Below are 27,553 nucleotides of genomic sequence, written 5' to 3' on the forward strand. Positions count from 1 at the left end.
AACCTCGTTCATCTGCGTTGCCATTGTGTCAGATTGGACGTACACTACGACGTATCTGCGGCAGTTCACGCCGCGGCCAGACGGACGTGCGGACTACGCTAGCAAGGGACGGCGATAGCTTTGAAAATGAAGTGCCGCCGACTGTAACATGTTACAGTAATTTATTTCCTCCTGCTTATATTGCGCCTGTTACTTGGGAGTGCGTGCACAGAAAATGGCCTCTTGTTATTGTAGCTCTTGATCAAGCGGTGATAGGTCAAGACGACCGCTCCGAGCGAGGAATATTGCGAACGCTGCGTCTTGTGTCTTGACTGCGGGGCACGCTCTCCTTTTGTGCGACGGGATTAAAGCATCCATCTTGCTCGCCCGCTTCTCCCGGCTAATGGTATTAGGAAAAGGGTGGATGGGTTTCAGGGGGTTCTGTTAAGGAACATCTGATATGGGCACCGGCTGATTCAATTAAGTAAAGAGCAAGGCTGGAAGGGAATGAGTCCATTACGTAATAGCCCCGAGAGGGAAGCATTTCAATCTGTAAAACACAGCAGACAAACAACAACAAAAAAAAAACCAGCAAGGGACTTTTCTTAGAAGGGTCAAAGAAGAATGAATATACCGACGAAGGTATTTGTCGAAACGTCACTACCTGTACAGTGCTTACTTTGGTTTGGTTAAGTTCTGGCCTTGCTGGGTTGAGTTTGGGTTTTGTGGTGTTTGGGGAGTCATCGAACTTTACCGCTTGCCAGTCAAGTTGTGGGCAATTTAGAGGTTCTCTGTCTCCAATTTCTAATTTGGTAGCAATCAGACAAAATCTCCCAGACAAGATCCTCTTTGAGGGTTATTTGGAAGTTGCAAAAATAAACCCAAATGGATCCTCTAAACCAAAATGGCAGACTCGTTGAGTTTTGTGTTGGATAGTGATTTGTTAAAATGTATTTCCTTTTTACAGTGCACTTTCAGTTAATGACGAAACCCAAATTTTTAGCAGGGTTAGTTTGCCCGTGTGTCTACTGTCTGGTTCAAAGTTTTCGGCAATTTGACCAAATGTCTTGATCGAGTCCCTCTTTGAAGGACCCCTGGAAATCGCCAAGTGTCGAGACTCCCCCTTTGTTTTTATAACCTGGGTGCTCAGGACTTTTTGGGGGTTTACTCATGATAGGCGTGGCTGGCAAATTCCATGTAGTTCAGTGAAACCAGCAACAGCTCTTGTGTTCGATCAAGCAAGCTAGATATTTCCAAAGAAATGAAAGTGTCGAAATAATTATTTCTGCACACTTGCCAGCTGTGTCACCCTGACAAATCACTGGTGCTTCTGTTGTGATTGGCATCCAATGATGTTACTGAAAAACCTGCGAATGACAGTACGGACACACCATACTAGCAGGTGAGACTTAATTAGAAATCCAAGTTGTAAAAACTTGGAGTAATGCATGCCCACTGATAAAAACTGAATCACAGTTTCCAATTGTTTCTTCTCTATCAAACTAAGTGCATGATTAGCTAATGGTCACGTTAGCGCCACCTGGAACTGAAGCACATGCTTTGTAACAAACCAAATTACAGTACATACCCTTGGTCTCGCAGTTTATTCATACCAACTTAGTGCCTGGGTGTTAATATCGGCAACTATTTTAGCTGAGGTGGTAATAATAACCTTATAACCTTAGTGTCTGAAAAGCTTTAAACCCGTGGATTTACATTTACATTTACGGCCCTCACAGTTTCCAAGGTGTGGACTTCCGGACTGGAAAAGGTAACAGAAAATGACGGTCATATTTCGAGCAGGTCTGTGCCTTTCTCAAGAGCGGTTTAACGTCTAAAACGGGCTTCCACCACCTACAGGCAATTTGATATCTCTGTTTTCCCTGTATGACCTTCCGAAGTGAAGTATCTCTCCTCCAACCTCCAAGGTCACTTGTTTTACAGGCGCCACCGGTCGCCGCTCATGTTGATGGATGCATTTTAAATTGGAGGCAATTCAAAATATTCAAACCCCAAAGAGAGACGGCTTCACATGAATGCCCCTCCACTAGATTTCTCATGCATCAGGACTTTCGTAGTGTGGACCCCAAATCAGTTTCTCCACTTCCTCTACACTCTCGCACAGTCGAGAGGTCGGCCTATCGTCTCGCTCTTTGGTGTCTCTTCGCACCGCCGGGTCCCAACGCTGTCTGGAGCCATTGGGTTTCCATTACCGCAAATCTATTCTACTCATTTAAAATTGATGGTTTTGGACCTTCGCTTGACCCCCTGAGATAAAGGGGTCCCAAGTCTTTTCCCTTTTAAAACACCTCAAGGATTAGACTCAGAGCCAACCTCCCCACACACCCTGCTTATCGGTTTTCGTGTGGTAATATTTCAGTAGATGGAAAGTGTGCACTTTATTCCTTTCAGATTTGATTTTCTGATGACATGATGACTACCTTTTATGAGCTGGTCAATGATATTGTATATTAATCTTTCAAAGTACGAGTCATCAATTTATGACAAGAGATAACCCTGATTTTATATAAGTCAGAGTCTGTTAGAGTCTTAGCTTTATCAGTAATGCAGTCATAATGTCATGATTAGACTAACTATTTGTATGGAAAAACAGTTATAGGGCCATTCTCTAATAAAATGAAAAAAAATGTAAATACTGTGATACCTGAATGTGCTTTCCTGGGTCGCTAACCTGGAATAGCGCAGCACTAAAGTCATAATTATACTAAATATTTGTACGAAAAGTACGTCCAGGATCGTCCATCCATTATCCTAGCTGCCTATCCTCACGAGGGTCAGGAGAGTGCCGGAGCTTACCCCAGCTATCTTTGGGCGGTAAACTCTGAACTGGTTACCAGCCAATCGCAGGGAACATAGAAACAAACAAGCATTCACTATCACACCTAGTGGCAATTTAGAGTCTCCAGTTAATTCACGCAGGTACAGGGAGTACATGCAAACACACTACGTAGGTGGGCCCGGGATTTGAACCCCGGTCCTCAGAACTGTGAGGCCAATGCACTAACCAGTCACTGAATTTAAAATAAATAAAAACAACAAAGTATGCCATTAACTGAGTGTTCCATGTTGTGCGCCATGATATTTATTCCAGTGCCGATGCTCAATCTAGTTCATCCGACGCCATTTCTAGCCTCGAAGTGTGATTTGTCAGTAACACTGAAACTGACTTAGAAAGTCTTGGAAAGATTCGTATCAGCATTTCGGAAATATTTACTCAAGTCTAGGGACTGGGATTTAACTCCAGTGAAAAAAATTATTACTTGACTGATCCGTTGAGATGTGAGGAGTTTTTTTTTTTTTTTTTATACTACTGTGTTGGTACTGGTGTCGTATCGAGAATAATAACATCGCCGTAGCGGGGTAGAGATGAAACTGTCAGCCAATTAAATGTGATCCAATGTATGGCGGTTCGTGTTACCGTTTCAAGTTGTAATTAACATACCGTATTTAGCGTCACTGAGAGTAGGAAATGAATAAAGGAAACACTGTACTCAGATAGGTTGCAAAACATGGCGGAAGTAAGCGCAGGTATTGGTGATATTTTCTTCAAAGAAAAGGGTATTTCATTCATACTGCAAGCAAATCGAGACCGTCGGACTGAGACTAAAGTGGACTCCGTTTTTGCTGCATCACTTTGAAGACACAATTAATTCCACACATCTTATTAATTCTGAACAATCAATGAATCGATTAAAATCCCCGTTCCTGGGGCGGTGCGTCCTTTTTGAAATTCCTGCTGTTAGGGCTTCATTAAGCACCGGTCACGGCTTTCTGCTGTCTTCCCCCTCTAAAATCACCTTTGGTATGCCACATTACTCCAAAAAAAAAAAAAGCCAAGTTTGTGCGAGGAATTTTAAAGTGGTAGAAAAATGACTGAAGTTTGTTTGAACTATCTGTTGTGGATCGCGTTTCAATTCTGGATATTTAAATTGTCAGTGAATTGAGGGTGAAAATAGTTGAAGCACATCATTTGTGAAGATTGTTTTGGGACATTTGGACAAATGTTTTTTTTTTTTTTTTAATGAACTGCAGCTCATGAGCGCAATCATTTGCGTAACACTTTGAGTGTACACAATCCGCCAGATGGGATTGTAAACAAGCATGCAAAAATGTTAGCAGTAAGAAGCAGCTTGATGCATAAAGTTTAACTGTCACAAACGGTGCTTTTATTGCGTTGACTTGGTTCTCAGTTCTGCCCCGCACGGTCAAGGCACGCGTGGTTGTTTGAAGTGTGCTGCCGGTCGAGGGAGGCTACAAAGCGGGTTTCTCGGCCTTATCGGTGGGACAGACCCTGGCGTTCTAATCGCTGTGTAGCAGAGACAGCCAGAGGTAAAACGAAGCATGGATGGGTAGGCAGCACTGGGGGGGGGGGGGGGTGTTTCCAATGGTAAACAGGCGGGAGTTGGGGGTTTAGACTATGTTTATACCTCTTAGGTTACATCAAGTGACAGCCGCATTACAGCTCAGCACATGCCAGAGCTGAAATCCCTTTTTTTTGCGAGAGGCCAGTTCATAAACAGTCCTGCAAGCAAGTCTCATAGCAACCACACGGTCGGAAGCAGTCCTTCAGAACTGCTCAGAACAGCAACTGAAAACAGAGAATGTCTCATTTCAGTCCACTTAATTAATCCGCAAAGTGTCCACACTATTACTGACCTTTTGTTGGGAAATTTTTCTTCGGGAGATCGTCTCGCCGGCGAGAAGTGAATAGATGGCGGACACCCGCCAAATTTATGCAATCCTAACTCGATTCTCAGTTCTGTGAATTGTATGAGGCGGCTTTAAAGAAAACGTCACTATTATCCAAGACCCTTTCCCAAAGTTGTGTGGAAATGAGCCAAATCTTAGTAGAACACCAACAAATATTAGATTCAGTGACAGTTTTGAATGCTCAGTCCTTGCACAGTGTGGGTTCGGAAGGCTTTATGTCCCGCCGGAATAGTTTGGGGCTTTGGCAGAACCTGTTTTTTTACAGTTACTATTTGAAACTGGGTCGCTGGTTAATCAATAAACCCCTCAAAAGTTGAATCTGATGCTAATTTTGGGTGCTAGTTATCCAACAATCTAGGTTTTATGGCTTGCTGGACCAGGGAAAGAAAAGTCAGAACATCCAAGTTAGCCCAAAACTTACCGCGCCAAAAGTCGGATTTGGTTGGTGATGGCGCTTGGGGAGGGTTTGGGGCCAACCTGACAGGTTCGGGCTCCGGGGTTCAATGGCAAGGATGTGCAATGATTCATCCGCTTGCCGCTAAAAGATTCAAATTGCATTTGAGCTTTGTCTTCCATTGAAACCAACAAGCTGCCTTGACTTCATCTGTAAATGTAGCCAATTAGTTAGTAAATAAGTACCTGGGGGGGGGGGGGGGGACCGAGTACGGAGGAGATTTATTCGCGTCAAATAAATCTCCCCAAAAGGGAAATCTAACTTGACAACACGCAATGACTCAATATCGTCTAGTTATACTAGGCTATGGTAAGCTCAAGAACATTGCTTGTTTTGTCGGCGGCAGGAAGTGCAACCTTGCTCGGTAATGAAATGACAATATGAATATGTGTTGAAGCCACCAGAATACAGGTAAGCTTGTTAACCCAGAGCTGATAGCGATACACCGTGTTCCATTCGCCACACTTGATTTACCGCCCTGACTGGTTTAAGGGAAAGACAATTGGATCGGTGCTATTGATAATTAGTTTTTAATGTGCCACACTCATCATGTCCAATTTCATGCCCCTTAGGCAGCTGATCGCAGATTTAATCAACACATTATTGCTTGCTATACTTAAACTTGGGCGAGGGAGGATGGAGGTGGGGGGGGAGGCCACAGCGTTTGAGTTTGTCAGTTTATGCAACCGGGGGCTGAGGTCTTTTGTCGATTGAATGCCAATCCTAATATCTGGTTTCAGCGAAGTGCAAGGCAAGTGGTTTCCAGCTGTTGTTTTTAATACGGAGCTGTAGAATACATTTTTTTTCAACAATTAAAGCATGTATCCAGCCCGTCGTAACGGCTTACGTTACCAGGACAACTGTGGGCGGAGCTATATGTTTACAATCTTAAAAGGCGACTGTGAACTGTGAAGTGTAAAACATTTCAAAATATACATATATATATATTCCACTCGCCAATTACTGTTGCAACACAAACGTTCAAGTCAACTTCATCGAAGTATCAAGTATGTTGTTCTGGAGAAGCTAACATTTTGAGCTCATGTTAATCTGCATCAATGCTGTCAATCTGTTTTCGAGTCTGGCTTTGACATAATCATGTTTGTGTGTAAAAAATTGCAGATGTTCTCTCAATTGTTACGTTGAAATCTGAAACAGGCCGGAACCCCCCCAAAAATACAAATACATTAGTGCCTTCAGATAATTGAACCAATTTATACATTTTGTTTTTGTTTTTGACTTGACAATAAAATGCTGCTCAGTCATCTGAGTCTTTGAGGTATTTGAAAAATAGATTAGATTGATCATGTATTTGTGAGGGTAAGGTTTAGCCTCGAAACGCCATCATAGAACGAGGACACGCCATACAAGTTACTAGTGCTTTAGATGTCATTTAAGTGCCATACTTCCAGAACTCTCTCCGCCCTCATTTCGAACACCTCCGCTCAGTTGTAGCCCCGCAGCCTCGCTGACTCTGCTAATAACAATATCATCGTGATTGAACGTCGGCTGAGGTCGAAGAGGAACTAGGTTCTCGAATCAGGAGCCGCTGCATAGTAGGCATCTCGCTGCCCACTTGGGCCAACGCTGTCGTTTTGTTCCGAGGCTGTTCCCGTACGAGTGATATTTGCGGCGATGGGAAGTAACCAAGAACATACTTTGTTTCTGTACTTCAGGTATTCACGTAGTTGTCATTTACTGGGGTATTTATTTATCTGACCACTACTTCTACTATTACCTCTAATTTTTTTACTCAAGTATCTGCACTCCTACTGAAAGCATATTCAGAGTTCCCCCACATTTCCAGCTGTTTTAGAGCAATTCAATTAAACTTTCAATTTGCGTTTTGTGACCAGGTGACCACCGAACCTAGCAAGCGTCGGTTTCTGCATCTTTTACCAGATTTACCTTGATGACTTGCCATTCACTCAATGACCTGCGTCATCTTTTCTCACAACAGGGACACACATACATTCGTCTTTGGCGGTCAACAGTTGCATTCCAGTTTATGGAATATACATAAATGTCCACAGGAGTGAATTAATTACAGGATTACCTGTTGAGCCTCTTTGAACTTTGTTGCTAACCAAAAAAAAAAAAAAAAAGCAGTACATAAAACATTCTACCATCGTCTCTCCACAATGTTCTACTTTTATGCTGAGGGGAGCTATGCCACGTTTACATTCCGTCCCGTGTGCCTCCATTCTTGCCATTTTTCCAAAAATACTGCAATAAAGTGAATATTCGCTTTCAATTTATAGGCGACTCTTGTATAACCCCCTTTTATTTAAAACTCTGCTTACATTCAGAGGTCAACGAGCCCCCATCTGTCTAATAAGCTTTTAACGATGAAGCATTTGCATTTTCCGCAGCAAAACAGCAAGAAATCTCGTTTCCCCCCCCCCCCCCCCCCTGCATTTCATTTTATTTACTGTATATGATAACAGCATGAGCCTCTATAGAAGTGACCTTAAATCTCTGAAAGCTAACTTGCCTTTCTGTTTCCCCCCAATGCAGGAGCTGAACAGATCCCAGGTAGGTTCAGTCCATTAAATTTTCTTACATTCTCTCAAAGTTGGCCTTTTTTCATCTCTTTTTTTCCACTCATTTTCATCACCATGTTTGTGTCTGTTCTCTATTTTCCAACAGCCATCTCCCCATTATTCCACATTATTGCAGTTTTTCTTTAGCATTACATAAAATGTCTTTTTATTTCCAGTGTACACTATCTTTACATGATCTGATTTTAATTACGTTAGCTATTTTGTCTAGCTATTATCAGTTTTATTTTAACTACTGTACACTGGAGCCTTGAAATATGAGTTAGTTTCGAGTTTTTCGAGAGACGAGCTGTCTGGAGAGTTAATCTGCTTTGACTTGCCAACGTAGACTTGAGACAAGAGCACTAAAAAAGCTTCAAGTTCTTCTTCTTCAAAAAAAAAAGGCTGGATAGCACCGACACATTGAGCGGTATGTCGACTGGTTGAAGTCAGTTGGCCGCCATCTTGGTACTCCCAAAACGTGTGAAGGACATTTGTTTTTTCAGGTTGGATTAAGGCAGGATTTTTCTCAAAGTTTGGCATGTAGAATTAAAACTGGTTGTCTGAGCTTGACGTTTTTTCAGTTCTGGTAACATGAAGGATTTTTAATTTGAGACTTGGTAAACTAAAAAAGGTGAAATGCAAAGGAACGACATAGAACACCGTGACAACCAAGAAAGCTTGCATATTACCCAGGGCCCGATTTCCGTGACCTGTTAACTTTTCCCAAAATACGCTGTGAAGCACTATCGTCATAACATAGCAAAAAACTAAGCATTTTTTGTCTCAAAAACATAAAATTTTAAGTCAATCATTTCGATATATTTTTGTAAGTAAGGACTCTCAATGGGAAAATACACGCTAAACACTAAAAGTTCATTTGTTGTCTCTGCAACGTCCAATTTCAGACAGAAAATTGAAGCTTGTTTCCTTGCATTTGAAAATCAAATTCAATTTGCAGAGTTCTGTGTTATGGAATTCATCAAAAAATTCACAGAAAATGGGTATTCTTGCTTAACTACTGATGAGGTTTGGGAAAATATTGACATCGCTTTTTCGCGAAAAACCGTCGGCCTATAAAGGTGAAGCGGAGAGTGAACAGTGAAAAACAACAACTGTAAACGAAACTTTGTTCAAATGAATTAAGCTCAGCAGAAAATTAAAAAAAAACCTTTACAAGCAAACTTTAACAGTGTCAAAGTAAATCTTTTTAACTTACCTGTGGAATGTTTTCTCACAGCCACGAAACTGGCGATTAACGCACAGGTCAGCATGGTTGTTTTGGGAGTATCAAGATGGGGGATGGTGACTTCAGTTTTGGTGGCCAAATAGCCATCCATTTTTTTTTTTTTTTTTTTTAAGATTAGTGAGTACAGCAGCTTACGAATTTGAAACAATTGGATACCTTACCATTTTGATCTACTAGCTTCATCCTCATGACAGATTACAAAAAATGTGGCAGCACATGCAGACATGCAATATAAAACTACTTCCAGTCACATGGTCTTTACCCTCTAGTGCTGCTCTGAGCTCAGCTGAGAGGAGTTAAAATGAATGAATGGTATATCCTTCTGTCTGTCTGTCTGGAAAAGGTGGGCACCCAAACCAAGAGCAGCACTTTGTCTGTTTATTTTTAATTCTATTCATATGATGTCATAACTGTTTTTTATGAAGTACAATACTGAGTCATATGCATACCCGTTGAAATACATTTTCAGGCTGTCACTGTTAAATGTCATTGTATTCAAGTGATTCAAGATGTACATGTTTTGGCACCACTTTTATGTTTTATTTGTTTATCGATGTCAAATTTGTCCTTCGACATCCCAAAAACATGCAATATTATTTTTTTCCACTTGTATTGTTAGGTACGGTCTTGCCCGTCATTAGCCTCCAAGTACAGGCGCAGTAACGTTGTGACTCGCTCCTGCTCTCGTTTTTCGAAAAAACCCATTGAAACAAGTTTCAAGTAAAGTTTGTGTGCATTCTAACTCCAATCCAGCAAATGAATGGAAACAGAAATAAATAGAAATATGTATTTCCTCAGGCAGTAAATCAAGTCATAGCTCAGCTCCCCCACTCCGCCAAGCTTTTTAATCTAATTAGCCGCCCCAGTGACAGTTATTTATATGTGCATGAATTACACTTGAAAAGCCAGCGATCTCCCACGTGACCCCCACCCCCAACCACACTCTCGACCACCGCTTGGTTTGGATGGACCGAGACCAGTCCATCAGGGGCATCTCGGGCATTGGAATACCGGGAAGGTCGGTTGGCTGCAGAAACTAAATCATCGACTGAGGCTGGACTCCATCTCCCCTTTTTGTTAAGACCAGTGGTGCCCAGACTTTTTTTTTTTTTTTAATCCAAGATCTACTTTGATGTTCCCAAACTTTTTTTAAGGTTAATGTTATGTTGCCTCCTATATTTAAAATACAGAATTAGCTTTTTTTTGCACTGTATTTGTCTGTGCTTTCATCCTGGATCAGGCTGTCCCAAGGTGAACACCAGACCAGACCTTTCCCACTCGGAAAAGAGAAAATCTCATCCAGTTTCACCACTTTTTCTTCTATTATTCACATACTCCGACAGTCATTGTATCATAAAACAACAGCATTTCTTTTTTAACTTTTGCCGATAATAACGAAACGAAACATAAGCAGCATGTCTAGCTCGTCTTTGCTCTACATTGCCCAGACTGTGTTGCTAAATAAAGCACGCTGTCATTATAAAACACATTGTTGGGCTGCGTAAGTACTGTAACATTTGTAATTATGAGTTATTAGTTATTAGTTGTTATGGGGACAGGGACATTTTCATTCAGTTCACAACGAAAAGATGATCTGAGGTACGAATGATTTCCAGTGGCAAGTTAAGGCACCCCTGTGTTAATTTTTAAGTTTTTTTTCCCCCCACAGGCTAACGCAATCAAACGAAGCATTTCTTTGAGGGGGGGGTTGTCTTTTCCTCCGAGATCCGTTTCCTTTTATTGCATCGAGCTCTTCTCACTGGCACTTTCTGAGAAATACGACAACAACAACAAAAGGAAAAACACATTTAAAAAAAATAAAAAGGGATTATTCATAAATTTGAGGCAGGCGGGCGGCGTTGCTTACAGTGATGCAGGCATCCCTGTTTAAAAATATTGGATGCCATTTTTTTTTTTTTGTAAAAACAATACAGCAACACATTTACTCAGCGCTTCCTGAGTTTACCTGTCACCGCAGTCAACTGCAACCATGTTTGCCGTGTATGCTGATCAATAGAAGTCAGGACAACGGAGGACCGTGGTGGGGTTTTGGCGTGGCCAGGCTTATCCGTGTGTGCCCAGAGCACCTCTCTGAGCACACAAACACACATTAACAGCTAAATCATTCACATGTTCTCTGGCAGTGATCTTTTTTCACACAGTGGTTTGGAGCTTTTTCATATATATATATATAAATAAAATTTATTAGTTTTTTTTTTTTTGCAAGGGGTCCCTTTTTGGGGGTGATTCAACATGTCTAAAAATGCATCAATTATTGTCAGAGCATGTATCCTGCTAGCTGGTACTTGGCCTCACAGTTCTGAGGACGCCGGGTTCAATCCCAGCCCTCCCTATGTGGGGTTTGAATGTTCTGCGTGGGTTTTCTCCGGGTAGGCACTCCAGTTTCCTCCCACATCCCAAAAACATGCAACATTAATGGTTCACTCTAAATTGCCCCTAGGTGTGATTGTGAGTGCAGCTGTTTGTCTCGATGTGCCCTACGATTGGCTGGCAACCGGTTCAGGGTGTGCCCCACCCTCCTGCCCGTTGACAGCCGGGATAGGCTCCAACACTCCCGCGACCCTTGTGAGGATAAACAACCAAGAAAATGGATGGATGGATGTATCCTCTGTCGGATTTAAAAACACGGTCAGGAGCACCCCCTGGGAATTGGGGGATACGACGACCATATTTATCAATGGATGAGAAATTTTTGGATGTGTCTTTTATGAAAGGTTGCATGAAAAAAATCCCAGAATTGAAGAGGAAGTTGGCCATTTGAGTTTAATTCCAGGGTTTTTTGGATTATGAAAAAAACCTACGAGGAAATTGGCCCAAATGATCCACAGTCAGAAAGCGGTATCCTTGAAAAACGTGTGACGTAAAATTATTTTTGAGTTCCATTTGCCCAAATTATGTAAAAGCTCGAGTGCCTTTGTTGACATCAGCGATTATCTGGTGCAATTGGGCGTTACGCAGTCATTATTGCTCTGCCCAAGCCTTTTAGCATGCAGGCTAGCTGGTGGCTAACACCTCTTGACATGTCGTGTGACGACGCATCAGAATGTATCCCACCGTGGACTCGAATCGGACATTTTCTCAACTCAAACGTTCCGTGTCGAGTCGGCATGAACTCCAACTTTGAAACTCCCCGTCAGAAGCTTGGCGGCTAATGGTTGAGGCACAGCCCCCCCAGCACACCTCTTTGTCCTCGTTATGAAGCATGAAATGGTTGCCCCCATTAAGCCAGGAGAGTATTTTGTGGAAAGAAAAATAATCACTCAAGCGGTGTTACGGTTTTATATTTCTCCACTCTGTGGAGGGTGTGAAAGGATTCTCCGGTGCCAATCGATGGAGGTGTGTGAAGAAGGGGGTCGGATGGCAGTTTCACTAACACGCTATGACTAAAGCGACTTCCCTAAGCTCAAGTGATGCTCTCCCCCACCCCCACCCCAAAAAAAACGGAAGCTGCAGCTCTGCGAAATCACTTCAGCTCGCATTGACAGCTTGTCCAATACGGTTACACTAACAGCAAAACCTGTTTTTGCGTGTTATCCCCCAGCAGGCCTCTGACACTCCTCCCAATTTACCAAAAATATACTTGCTGTATTTTCCCATGGTGTCTTCCACTGCGGGACCGCTGACAGCGTCCAGGGGCACCGTGTTGTTGACCGTTAATTAGCGCAAAGCCCCGCTGCGTCCGCACACCGCCTCCTTCCCGTCACCGTTGTTTATTTGGCCTGTTGCAACCGTCTTGACGCGCTTAAAAAAACGCAAGGTAGCGGATGCGCCGCAGCAGCCCGCCTCTGCCTGTAACCTTCAGTTGGATGCCTTGAAAGCATTTTGTACTTTATTAGCGTATTATGATAACCAGATGCCCACCGCCCACCTCCCATGAAAAGGGGCAGCCAGTCCGGAATATTAAAGACGCCCCGGCTCGTTTACGTGGGGCTGATATAAATCTTGTTTGTTAAGCCGTCTATCTTTATCCGTCAGCATCGCGGGATGCAATTTGAGCCTTTCCTTCGTCGTCCTCTCCGGAACAGAAGGGCGACAGACGCAAGCAAATTGGTGCTTGCCGTTTCCAGCGTTCCGATTGCCCGGTTCGCATCTCGGAAGGCCACACCCACATGAAATTGCACAGCCATCTCAGGGAACGACTGTGGCAAATGTCGGCAATTGATTGGGAATGAGATCCGTTGACCTTACACGGTGCCAATACTGCACAGTAATTACACATTATGAAAACATTTTTTTTTTTTAAAACAACTGTCCTATTCGTCTGCATGGCCTTGAATAATGGTGGATCTGTCTGACTTTGAGCTGGGAGAATTTTCCTGTGTGGCACGGGAGTTTGAAATAATTCCTCTGCCTATTTTTAAATCATAAAACCCAGTGACTGAGAGAACCAGGTAAGAGTTGACTTCATACCGACCTGATTGGCTTGATCGGTATGGAGCTCGCGCACGTGACATCACCATTTTCCCGGCGCCATATTGCCGGTCAAACAGAGCCGCTCGACATTGTGGCAGACATTGAACCGGAGGAGAATATTGACATTACCCGAGACTTGTTGTGCTGTTGGTTGTCACAACAGACGAGACGGATATTCAAAGAGATCATTCTATGGAGTACCATCTGAAAAGACCACAAAATATCGATGGATTTCGGCAATTAAATGTGATGGATGGTGCCCAACCAAAATACACACACGCCTGTGTACCGATCGCTTCATTTCAGGTAGGAATTATTCTCCATCTCAAATTACCAAGAAGTATTTATCATGCCAAGTTAGCTCATTTGAGAACAATGCGTTTAAAAAAAAAAAAAAAAAAGACGGAGTCCAACGTACACGGAAGCGTGTTGCAGCCACACGTTAAATTTCGGTAAACCTCTCCCCGACAGACATTTTTTTGGGTTGTTTTTAAATATGCGTTGTTCTTAAATGAGTCCAATGTGTATTTAAAAAAAAGAAAATAAACCGTCTGTCGCAGAGAGGTTTACGTAGGTTAACGTGGCCGCAACGCGCTTCCGTGTACGGGTGCTGAAGCCTATCCTATTATTTTCTTTTTTTAAATACGCATGGCACTCATTTGGGAACAATGCATATTTAAAAAAAAAAAAAATCGTCTGTCACGGTGAGGTTTACCAAGGTTTAACGTGTGGCCGCAACACGCTTCGCTGTCTTTTTCTTTTTTCAATCATAGTGAATTAATGCGAGTTTGTGTAAAACCACGGGTCATTTATTTAAATGTTGGTATTTGTATTGAAAAAATTTGAGTGGCTTCATCACTATGTGGGATTTATTCTTGATTGAGAACATATCCGGCAACAAGTTTATCTAATTTTTCCACATACTTTCATTTATTATCACCTTCTAAAGGTTGAAACTCTGGGAGACGTATTTTCGTGTCGCGTCTATAGGCCGATAATAAGTATTTTATGCTGATCGGCTGTCATAATTCACCAATCGAATCAATGATCAGCTCCGCAAAAGACATTTACTTCAATCATTTGATGTAGTACTTTAAATATCTGACATCTGACATTTAAAAAAAATATATATATAAACGTCTGAGACAGACGACACGTAATACGTGGTTCAGACTCCAGGACAAAATTGCAGAATGTCAGAGTACTGCAATAAAATGGTCTATTCTGATACTACCACATCCCATCTGTTACGATCACTGGGCTTGATGGTACATTGTACAGGGAATAGAAAAAGGATGCAATGTCGCTAATGATGAAGAAAATAGAGCGTCACGTGGAAGCGGGAGGTGGAGTCAAGATGGCTTGAGTGGTGGGCGGACGTGTGTGTTTGCGCGTTTTCACGTTCGCCACGCTTGAGTCACGTCTCATGTTGACACCGCACTCCTCTGAATCAACCGCCAACGCGTCCACGCTAAGTTCTAACGTGGCAGAGAAGGCAGGGGGAGGTATGGGTCAACGGAAGGAAAACGGGGTTCCGAGGTGGGGTGGGGGGGAGATGGGGAGGGGACCGGAGAAAGAAAAATCCGGTGTTGTCGACTGCGGTGGAGGAACGGGTGGGGTGTGAGCAGCTGGAGGACACTGCGGCATCTTACCCGCATCCCTCTCGTGGTATCCGAGTGCCACGGGGCGCCTCTCCTTGAAGCACTTTGCGGGGAGCAGGCCTGATGTATAAAGCAACACTCGTTTGAGTGCAATATGAATATGAAGAGTTTGTAGTCTCAGCCGGGGTCTCCGTTCCACCTGGAACCTTGCAGAAAATACCCGAGATCTTGAAAACGATCACATTTGAAGTGAGACCGGCCCATGATTGATCGTTAAGTATTCATACAAATCTTTCTGGAGGAAATAAAAATGGATCTTTCTTAGTTTTCATGAGTCTTGCCGTGGACCCTACTGGAACCTTACAGACAAAATGAATACAAAGCGAAACAAAACGGGGAGAAGTTGACAGACATTTTCACTTAGGGGTGTACTCACTTTTGTTGCCAGTATTTTGGACAATATTGGCTTTGCGTCATACAAGCTGTTCATTAAATATTTTACATTGTAGCAAACTGTAATTATTTTTGTGTCTTGTAATGAGTGTACTTTTTGGAAATATCCATGTCCATTTACTAAGCCTCCTATTCTCACAAGGGTTATGGGAGTTCTGGAGCCTATTCCAGTTAATATGGCATATAAAATAAAATATCAATTCGGATGTCCTCATCAAGATAATTTTAGGTGGAATACATGGCTGCAAATATCTAAAGTTCTCGTGACCATTGGAAGTTAAAATATGTCTGCGTCACATTAACACGGAAATGAGCTCATCCCTTTCGAAATATTTGTTATATTTATAATATATATATATTTTATTTATTTATTTATTTATTTTTTAAACAAGGCGCTTTGGAATTTTAAATGAAGACATTTTTTTTAAACTCTGAGTTTATAACATTTTTGTTTATTATGATGCAAGGGTTATGGGAGTTCTGGAGCTTATTCCAGCTAATATTGCAGATGAAATAAAATATCAATTTGGATGTCGTCATTAAGGTCATTTTAGGTGGACTACATGGCTGCAAATATCTAAAGAAGTTCTCGTGACCATAGGAAGTTAAAATATGTCTGCGTCACATTAAGCCAGAAATGATATCATCCCTTTTGAAATATTTATTATATTTATAATATATATATATTTATTTTAAACAAAGCACTTTGGAATTTTAAATGAAGACATTTTTAACTAAGTTTTGAACATTTTTGTTTATTATGACATGAAGAAAGCAATATCCAATCCAAAGGGAGACAGTCAAAAAAAATCTGAAAATTTAAAAAAAAATTTTTTTTAGAAATAAAACTCATCGTAAAAAGTTGTGTGTTGATGTGCAAAATCACTAAACAGAAGGAAAAAGAAGTGCTAAGTGGACTTTGCAGGAAGGAGTATCGTAGCAGCAGAATATTCGTGACTCTAATTACTGGAAACACTTTCTTAAGCATGCAGAAAAGCAAAAGCTGGATACGGAATTTCCTCAAACAAACAGCACCGTAGTTTGCTGCTCTTTCAAGAAGAGCAATCGGTAAGACAAAATATTATATTTTGCCCGGAAGCCCTCTCGACACCAGCCATTGCGCGAGTGCAGAATGGCCGCGCGCAGCAAATCCTCCTTGATTGATTCGTGTCCGACTTCGACTCGTAATTCATCACGGTGACACGTCTGAGTGGGAGGTGTTGTCTCTGTGGGTATTCCGGGATTTTTTTTTAAAGAGCTCGGCCAGCGACATCGGAGGTGAGGCTTCCTCCGTGAGTGGGGGGGGGGGGCTCTACTTAAGCAAGATCGGTTCAAAACTCACAAAAAAACTCCCAATTTTTTTTTGTAAATATATATCTTTTTAAAAAAAAACTTATCACATTAAAAAGCTACAGCATGCCCAATGATATTTTTTTTCAAGTGCCGCCCCCCACCCCCCGCAGTGCTCGTACCTGGATGTCATTTATCACATCTTGCTAATTCAATTAAAACACAAGATTATTAAATCATTGCCAAAAGACAGAGTGCCGCCCTTCGTTGAGGAATTGCATATTTTTAAATGCGATTAACTGCGGACTGAATATTTAATGGCAGCCCATAGTGCAAATAACCGCCCGAGGTTGATTCGTCCAGATGATGCGATTACATACCTGCGTAACTTTGTTTCATTTGGGCATAATTAACGACCGTCCTCTTACATTTGGCGCCGTCTGTATTTGCGTAAACACGTTTTTGGACAGATATTAAAAATGTTAGCTGTATATTGTAGTTCGCGTCGTTTAAAACCAAATAAATCAGACTACCAAAAGAAATTATGGAGTGAAGCTTCCTGATCACGTCAGAAATACGTCATCTTCACATAATCTGAAAAAATAAATAAAAATAAGAAATGTTAATACAGCTAGTCAAATACAAGTAGTAGTGCAAACGTGACACCACCTGGAAATTTTCACATCTAATTTTTCACTCATCGAGAGTTGCAATCGGAATTGGACAACTTCCACCTTGAATTTCATTTTACATTTGTGTGACCGTTAAAATGTCAAAATCCGAACGTAATTGGGGTTTGACACAACAAAGTGAATCTTTTGTGGACTCCTGGCATGGGGGTGTCGTGGTTGTATGGAAGAGTTGCTGCTCGATGTTACATCCCCAGCTCCGCACACAACACTGTAAAATTGCCATTCGTATAAAAGTTATATTTTCAAATTAAGGTGCGGGCCAAAAAATATCGTGCCGCGGGCTGCGTATGGCCCGCCGGCCACGACTTTGAGACCCCTGTTGGAAAAACTCCAGGAGACTCAAATTAGAGCAAAACACAAGAAATGCTATGTTCCCAGAATTCGTTATCATTTGTAAATGTACTCATTTATTGAGTGATATTATCGATCTTATTTTTGCCTCCCGCTAACAATTTAGAGAAATTTTCCACACATTGTTCCAGATTTGCGTTCTTCTTTTGCAGACATTCCATACCCCGACTCCTACAATAAGATACAGTTCAAATTGTGTGCCCTTTTTAAGAGTTCATCCCGTGTTGCTCCTCTGCTGACATTTGATTTTTTTTTTTTTTCCTCGGTAAAAAAAAAGGCCAGCAAATATTTGACCCGTGGCGCTGAAGAGGGTCAAAGACGTGAGCCGCCGGCCGCCCGTGTCAAAAAGTCACGGCGTGGCAAAACAAAATGAAAGTTGTCAGGCGTAGGCGGCTGCGAGACGAGGGGGGGGCGACAGGGGGGGCTCGCCCGCGGGTCCGACTTAATAAGATTTTTGCGACGCCGTGTTCCATAACAGCTGTATGTCGGGCATATCTCGCGCGCATATTCAATTAGGCCACACAGATGGTCGCCATGACAGCGAGGAAGACACTCGTTAGGAAATTAACGCCGCCATATTAACGGCCTCAAACTGTTTTTTGGCATGTCATCATCTCGGCTGCTTGCTTTTTTGACGAGGGGGGAAAGCGAGTTTGCTTTGTGCATAAATGGCGGGTGTGTGACGGCTCGGAAGCATAAAAGGGTTGTCGTGAATAGGAAAAACAAAAAACAAAACACTAATCCTCATGTCAGTCTGTCATTTTCATTTCATTTCCATTTTACATTTGTATTTATTTATTGTCAAGCATCCGCTCTCACCTCATCTTAATTGGACGTATTGTTCGGCAGCGTTCACATCCCACGTCATGTGTTTACAAGCGATTAAATTTTGCGTGACATTTTAAAGGTAGCGCGTGGAATAATGGTCCCCTTTTGTTTGTGTTGTTGCTCATGCCGTGACCAATCTGCGCCATTGTGCCTCTCGCTGTTTAGTCTCTTGGCCGCCTTTTGTTGTTGTATGGCGGAGGCCGAATCGTGCCAAACAAAGTGATGCAATTTACCTTGGAGCGGTGATGTCACAGCCGCCAGGAAAAATTTGGAAAATTGGAACCCGGGCCAGGCCAGCACGGCGGGTCGCGGGTTAGCACGTCCGCCTCACAGCTAAGGCAGCAAGTGACCGCAAGATGGCGCTGAACCAATACTTTGAAATTAGACATGGCTTTGGCCTAGCACAAAAACAGAAAATAGAGGAATCTGCTCATGGCGAATATGTGTAGTTTTTCCTGTGCCGGCAATATTTATAAATGCTCTTTCTCTAGATTTCAGAAGGGACAATTAATTAAGACGCTGTTATGATAGACATAGTTTGTTAGGAATGAAAATGGTGCATGTTTTCCATTTTTAGCTTTAGCGCAACTTTAATACAGAACATAAAATTCCAGCCAATACCCAATCAATAAATTACAATTCACCAAAAACATAGTCAAAGTTACGAACCCTTGTATCATTTGTTCTTTACATTTTCAAAAGCCAAGCAAAAACAGGCCACAGGACCAAATTTGATTTTAATATTTCATTGGTCGGGTTGCTGTGACCGAAAATGTTTAGTGAGGATTCGAAACGGTACGTTAGCTAGTTGGGGACCACGACCACAATCCAGCAAACGAGCGATCAGCCATATCATATCCATTTTTGTAATCAGCTTCATGCGTACAATCTTAAATCGAAGGTGTTTTTCCGCTTCGTATTTTGGAGCTGAGCCTAAAATATATTTAATAACGACTGTAAATAATTCTTACTTTATTTTCTGCACGATAAGGCGCACTGCATTATAGGCGCACCTTCAATGAATGCCCTATTTTAAAACTATTTTTCATATACAAGGCGCACCGCATTATAAGGCGCGTAGAATAGGCTCTGCAGTCGAGGCCGTGGTTACGTTATGCATCCATTAGATGCAGCTGCACTAAAGGCTCAATATCCACCCATATATAAGGCGCACTGTCGGCTTTTGGGAAAATTAAAGGCTTTTAGGTGCGCCTTATGGTGTGGAAAATCCGGTATTTTTTTTATTTCCATTTGTACAAACGTTACACAGAATATTGTGGATCATTAATCTGTTTGACCTCCACGTAGCTAATTCGGCCCGCCGTCCGCTTTACAGTACGGACGCCGAGTCTTCGCTCGAACTGAAAAAAACTGCCAAAAACTTGCCGGGTGACGGCGCAGTCCCGGCCGACTAGCGTTTCCCTTTTAAGGTCTGCCGACAGTCGAAGGTCACATACAGATTAGCTGAAGAGAGGCTCGGCCATTCCTCGCCAAGACGCCCTTTGAAGAACTCCGCCTGTACAAGGATCTTGACCTTTTCCTCGGCTTCCTGGAGCTGTCAGTCAGCGCAGCGAGCCACTCGGGCTGAGAACATGTTCTCCGCTGGCTTTGTTGTCTTTCTATTTTCTTTTTTTTTTGATGTGGGAATGGGAACTCCAGCTCTTCTACGCCTCATATGTATACGTATGTATAACCTCCTCGCAGGTATCCAGGTGGTTTCCCGTGTTCATCCATGCATTTATTAGCTTGACCAATTACCCGTGCACACTCGCCGGGGCACACGGTAATGAGAGCCGTATCAAAAATTCAGTCTTTACAAAAAGTAAATAGAGCGCACGCCTCCCCTGTGGTCATGCAGTCCTAATTGGGATCGATGCCAAATTGCACACCTTCATCGACAGACACCTTCCAAGATGTGCCCGTTATTCATACTTTCCAATACAATAATTAACAAACAAAGGAATAAAAACAGACCTATTTAAAGGTCAAGTGTCACCCCTGTAAACATTCTAAAATAGATATTGTAATGAAAAAGACATATAACATTATTCACTTCAATCTCTATACGAAAAAATTAATGTGAGCGGAGAGCGCGTCATCCATGCGCAAAGTTGCGGAAAAGTCACCATATTGGCTGCTGTCCGTGACGTCACCCCGGACATTGGCCAATGAAAACACGCGGTGGGCCCTACTATGGGAGACGAACACGCCCCTTCTGACACGGAAGCTCTTTTCGAAGAAGAGAACATCACACAACCAGTTACCGGGGCAATATTACACTATTGTTTCGGTGGTGCTGAGAAAATTTGTTGAAATCAGTTGAGGAGCTTCAATTAGAAAAATGTGCCTTGCTGCCAACTTGTGGTATCCCGGTACTGGGAAAATATGTTGAAGTCAGTTGAAGTGCTTCATTTAGACAAATGTCGTGCTTTTCCGCCACCTTCTGACATCTTGGTGCCAAGAAACCCTGTTGAAGTGAGTTCAGGCGCTGCAGTGAGACTCGAGTAGTATTTTGACAGTATCTTGGTGCCAAAGAACTGTTTCAGTCAGTTGACGAGTTTCATTTGGACAAATGTAGTGCTTTGCTGCCATCTTGTGGTATGTCAACCAATCAAACGAATACCATTTTTTTTCGCGACTCCTTGCGCTGTGGATTCAAGAAAACGGTAAATCTTGGAGTCATTTGCCACCGATCCCATTCAACGGTCAGTCGTTTTGATTCCTCAACGCCGGATTGCGGCTTAATTCCGCGAGCATTTTTTTCTTTTTTTTTTTTTTTTTTGGTCGGCTCCGAGATGAAAGCCGCGACACGGAACCCACGCCTCGAACAGCTCGGTCCCAGCAGTGTTCTCGTGGCTTGATCAATAAATGAGAGCGGACGAGTTGCATGCAAATTCAAGAGCAGCACGTAATTACCCACAATGTATACCACTGGGATGCTAAACTATACAGTCGGGGATTTTAGTTTGCCAGTTTCACAGGAATCGAGTTTTTAGATGTCTTTTTTTTTTCTTTTATCATCAAATTATCACAGGGAAAGTTGCGAATATACACGTGCGCCAGAAAACAAGTGATTCTACGTCTGTTCAGGATAAATGGCGGCCTAACGTGTTGCACTGAATTGCCTCACGCCACGATGGTTTGGACCTCTCGAGCATTTTAATTCCATCAACTTACCACCGAGCTCCAAATTTGACAGCGTTTGGTGCGGAAGTTCGACTTTTGTGTGTTAAGTGTTGTCTCGTTGACGGTTTACACGGTCTTAGTTCTGGTGGGAGGCACGTTGTTGTGCTTCTTTAATTAAATGAATGCCTTTCACTGAAAGGCAAAAAATTTTAATAAAAGTAGAAGACGGAATGTGTTGATTTGAAGTGTTTTCGCGTAATTTATGTTCCTCTGGTGTACATTTGCCGACATCAAAAGTGCGGCCAAGCCAATCATCGGCTATAAATTACACAGTTTTTGTTTGTTTATTTCTTTGCGTGTTGTTTCAATAATTCCTTGAGACACAAACATTCTGAAACAGTGCGTTCCTGACACATTACCCAATAATATGATGTGATATTAATGTCAGTGCGGTGCTTAATCAGTACAAAACTAAACAATACTTAATAGCAACACACAATGTAATGTTTAATGCAGGAGAATTTTCAAGCAGATATGTTACACGTTTGTTAACGGTGCCTAGACGCGCTGTTATTTATTCATTTTTCACAAGGTGTCACATCTTCTTTGCGTTTTCCCAGACCGACCGTTTGTATGATGTAGTGAATACGAGCTCTGCAGGTACTTTTCATACATCACTGTGCCATTAGAAACGCTTGTTATCGCTGCGAAATGTAATGTAAATGAGCCTCTAAGACGTTATGGAGTCATTATTTAGGAGATTGCAACAGATGTTATGGAGGGTGTTATTCCCTTCAGTCTCCTCTTTAGCCGGTATACTGCATACTCTTTAGGGTTTAAGTCTGGTGATTGGCTTGGCAAAATCTGTTTCGTTGTATACATGATCCAAACGTAAATACTTTGAAATGAGAACTGAATGTTGTCTCGTGTTCATGTTTTGATGGCCACCCCTAATGGGTTGTATATTCTTCTTTTCCTTTCGGCTTGGCCTGTTAGGGGTCGCCACAGTGTGTCATATTTTTCCATCTAAGCCTATCTCGTGCATCTTCCTCTCTAACCCCAACTGCCCTCATGTCTTCCCTCACCACATCCATCAACCTTCTCTTTGGTCTTCCTCTCACTCTTTTGCCTGGGAGCTCCATCCTCAGCATCCTTCTACCAATATACTCACTCTCTCGTCTCCGGACATGTCTGAACCATCGAAGTCTGCTCTCTTGAACCTTCTGTCCTAAACATCCAACTTTGGCTGTCCCTCTAGAGAGCTCATTTCTACTCCTATCCAACCTGCTCACTTCCAAGCGAGAACCTCAACATCTTCATTTCTGCCACCTCTAGTTCTGCTTCCTGTCGTTTCTTCAGTGCCACCGGCTCTGATCTTTACATCATGGCCGGCCTCACCACTGTTTTATGAACTTTGCCCTTCCGTCTAGCGGTGAATCTTCTGTCACATAGAACACCAGACACCTTCCACCAACTGTTCCACCCCGCTTGGACCCGGTTCTTCACTTCCTTACCACACTCGCCATTGCTCTATATCGTTGACACCAAGTATTTGAAGTCGTCCACCCTTGTTATCTCTTCACTGTTCCCCCTTCGCCATTCTCACATTCATGCACATATATTTTGTTTTTCTTTATATATGGTGAGCAAAAAAAAAAAAAAACGAAAAAATTAGAACAGACTTTAGTATTTCAATACATTTGAAGCGGATGCGCGGCTCCCTTTGTGGCAATTGAGAGCATTGAGGAACAACACAGACGACTCTGCCCCAAAAAATTAATACACCCCTTCATGAATCTATTTTCTTTTGGGCCTCTGATGCCTGAAATTGAGCCACTCAAATTGTGTTCATCCATTCTTGCAAGATGTCTGCAATTCATGCCGCATAACCAACGCTTTTAACAACCCAAACAGACTTGAGTGGAAGGCAGTCGTCACGAATTGGACAAAATTGGAGTCTGAGCAGAAAAACAACCTGATTGGGCCTATTCCACACACTCACACACGTGTATATATATTGTACGTATTGTACATACTGTGTCCTCCATAATTTCTTACTTTCTCTCCACCTTATTGGTGGCCGAGTCATTTTTGTCAAGGTGCGATCCACCATGTCTGTTTTCATTGGCTCGGCTTTACAATTCAGTCCACGGATGGGTGGATTTTCACAGCCGGCGTCCAATTCCAATTTCATGCCTATATGTATTTTCCCCCTTACGTCCGTCGCAGTTACATTTTTTTTATCCATATTTGATAAAGGCTTGATGTCAAATTCCGTGTGGCTTTTATCCCCTCTCGCTCGCGACAAGCCTTCTCCAGATTGGAACGCACACACACAAAAAATAAAAAAAAAATGTCTGAATTATGTCACCTAAAGTAGTGGACACTATGCTCAATGATATCATAAATCTGTCAGAAACAAGACGGAGAACTTTATAGGGGCTCTTGTTTGTTTAGAATGATCCTTTTTTTTTGTTTGTTTTGTTTGTTGGACACTCACAAATCTTTTTCATGCTTTTAAACAGGCTGAAATTTTGTTGTTTCCTCACGCCGATTGCGTTTGGGCTTATCTCGGTGCTGTCTCTCGCGTCCAGTGGTGAGCCAGAACCTGGTGACGGACAACGTGTCGGTGGTGGAGGGCGAGATGGCCATCATCAGTTGTCGGGTGAAGGACAACGACGACTCGGTCATCCAGCTGCTCAACCCCAACAGACAGACCATTTACTTCAGAGACATGAGGCGTAAGTGACACTTTGACTTTTGTTTTTTGTTTTTTTGTTGTTTTTTTACTTGGTGTTGGCCGGCAGAGCGCTGACAAACATTTCTGAACTTTTCTCATTTAAAGCTGTCACTGCAGTGGCCAATTTGGATTTTGAATTACACTGCAAAAAAAAACCAAAAAAAAACCACAGTTTGCTGACTGAGTTCAGCGCGAAACCAAAAACAAACTTCAGGCGTCAGACCAGATCCTTGTTGTGTTTTGCTTCCCCTATTAGGGATTCTGATTAGGATTTACTGTATGCTCTCATTAATGGACAGAAAATATTAGGACATGGAACTATTACAGTAACACCAAAGGTTGCCGGTAATCACTCCCCACTCTTCGAGGAAGACTTTATGCTGATTTTGAAGTGTGTCTGGAACAGAATCAACCCACAAAATTGGACACAAGTTGGACGCATCCAGGATGTCGAGCTAAAATAGATGAATTAAGATTTAAGACAAGTTACATACAAAGATTAGCCTAACCAAATGCATGGAACAAATTGTTACACTTTTATTTGTATCAGGTTGAAATATTTTAGTACCAATATTTGAAATGAAAACTCTGAACTTCTGTTGTATTTTTTTTTTTTGGGGGGGGGGGGGTTTGGTCAGTCATCAAAATTTGCCATCATGCGCCGCCCTCACCCAATGACTAAAATTCAAGGTTTTGGCAATTTAGCAATGTACAGTCCAAATATAATTTCAAATGGACATAATTCCTTTTTCCGTTAAAAACGTCTTGAAATGGCAAAAATTGCACTGAAACGGCGGTGGCCCGTGTCTTTTCAAGTCATGGGTTTTTGAGACTTTGTTGGTGGGTCTATTGATGACAGACATGCCCACCAAAATTCCTGGCGCTAAGGCAAACTGGCTTCGGGGGCTGAATTTCCGCCCCAAAATTGCAGTGGGCGCTACTGAGGCAATTTCTGCTTAGCATGCCGGCAACATCAACCAAACTAAAATTTGAACCAGGATGAAGCCACCTGCTGTCACGAACCGCTGGTACCTGGGCGGATCCAAATGCAGGACTTCGAGGCAGAGGCATGATGTTCAATGTAGTTTATTCCGGAAAACTGGGTCATACACGGTGTAGCGGTCCGGCAAGGCAGAGGTACAGAAACGCTAGGCTAGGCGGGATCCAAAAGACATGCAGAAAGGTCCGAAGACTATGGGGCAAACTAACAACTCAACAGGACGGGATCAAACTAAAACGCACAGAATCGCTGTGACTAGGGTTACTCTAATTTACGCGTAGACGCATAGAGTCCCACAGGCAGTGAATACAACTCACTAACGCAAGGCAACGAACTGGCGAACGCCAGTGACAAAAACGCCAACTTAAATGCCCATCTAATTACAGTCCCAATGTGAAACAGCTGTGAGCAGTGACAGGTGTCACCGCCCAGAGCAGTGATGTGGCCACGCCCCTCTTGGCAGTGGCCAACTCTTGGTCATGACATCTTTGAGTATTTGATTACGGGAATGCCCTCAAAACAGCAGTTTCTGGACTTCTACAACCGTGTATTTCGAGTGAAATGGTTTTTCTCAAGATCCACAGCACCGAGTAATGGCTGGTTTGAAAAACATCGACTTCAAAATAAACCAGACCGAGGTGAGAGACAAGGCCAACAAATGAACACAAACGCATCACGTGAGCTCGAAGTACAAGCAGAAGCAGGCGTTAAGTTGTAGTCACGTTAATTAATATACTCTCATGTTACTTTCACTTCCAGGGAAGCTGCATTAAATTTGACCCACATATCTGGAGCGGGATTAACGCCGGAATGAGGTTAATGCAATCCGCCAAACAAGTTTCGTACAGCGGGCGGCGATGTCAGTCGTAATAGAAGCGGCTCATATCCCTAAACATTTAACGACCTGTTGTGTTTATTCTTATCCCGCCCAATTATGGTGTCACCGCTCTTATTAGCGCTGATCGGCTCGACGCGCAGGGCCTGCTAGCCTTTGCTTTGCTTCGCTTTAATTGATTTTTTTTTTCCCTTCACTTTGCAGTTAACCCCAGCAGCATTATGAGGATAAAGAGGTTCGCAGACAGACTGGCTATAAATTTAATCAAAATAATGGGATCTCAACTCTCTTTGTGCTGTAGTCATGTGTGCTATGTCCCGAGGAGTTCTATGTAATCTAAACACATGGTCACATAAATGATGGATGGATAAATATATATATATATATATATATATATATATATATATATATATATATACCAACTAAACAAACCTTAAAGTATTTATAATATATACGCATTTTTAGCTAGCATATTCCTCATAGAGATGTCTTACAAAAGGATTTCAGAATTTGTCATGTAATAATGTAGTAATAACATGTAATAACATTAATTGCACTGTTAAAACAATTACAAAACAATTCACTGGTCAACCTAAATGCGGTAACATTGAAAACATTTGATGGCATCGTAAATGTATGGGCGTTGTGTTCTAATTTTTAATGTTTTGGGGAGATTAAGAGGTGTACTGGATTACAAAGAATAAATATTAGGTACAGGAAGTGTACTTGCCTTTCACACCACCCACACTCTACTCCGGAAACAAATGCAGTGCAGCTCAGCCTCTGCCTAGCGGACGTCATGGTCAGTCACATTGAAGTGACATCGCACATACATAAATATCAGTGCTCCGCGTGATTAAACAAAACGAAACTTCCAGCTGCATTTGAACAGGCTTCCAAGCTAACTTTCTCAAAGTTATTTTTAGTTTAGTTTTTTGTTGTTTTTTTTTTTTTTTTTTTTTTTTTATTCAATGTCCGTCTAGGGCAGGGGTGTGAAACTCCTTTTTATTGTGGGCCACGTAGTAGTTACGGTTTCTGTCATTATGACTGAAACCGTGAAAATCTTTAATTGACCCGTCATATTCACACATTAATTTTATCAACTAATTTCTGAATCAGAAATCAAGGGTAATGGGTTTTTCAACTTTTGTTGATGTTTGGTAACACAAAAATGCTTCCAACATATCAACGTCATCATTTATGATGTGACAGTTTGAAATTTTAACAAAAATCATGGAAGTTGGTACACG

At 42.2% G+C, this 27,553-nt stretch overlaps 1 protein-coding gene across 3 annotated transcripts in view; it reads left to right on the forward strand.

Annotated features, from left to right (window-relative positions):
• Nucleotides 1-27,553, forward strand: part of cadm1a (cell adhesion molecule 1a) — a 288,068-nt gene that overhangs the window by 204,207 nt on the left and 56,308 nt on the right. For all 3 annotated transcript variants that reach the window (XM_061804228.1, XM_061804229.1, XM_061804230.1), the window contains exons 2-3: nucleotides 7,682-7,699; nucleotides 24,323-24,469. In XM_061804228.1, coding sequence (XP_061660212.1) covers nucleotides 7,682-7,699; nucleotides 24,323-24,469 — 165 coding nt within the window. The remainder of the gene's footprint in view (nucleotides 1-7,681; nucleotides 7,700-24,322; nucleotides 24,470-27,553) is intronic.

This window comes from Syngnathoides biaculeatus, chromosome 18, assembly GCF_019802595.1.
Source record: "Syngnathoides biaculeatus isolate LvHL_M chromosome 18, ASM1980259v1, whole genome shotgun sequence".
Classification (NCBI taxonomy): domain Eukaryota; kingdom Metazoa; phylum Chordata; class Actinopteri; order Syngnathiformes; family Syngnathidae; genus Syngnathoides; species Syngnathoides biaculeatus.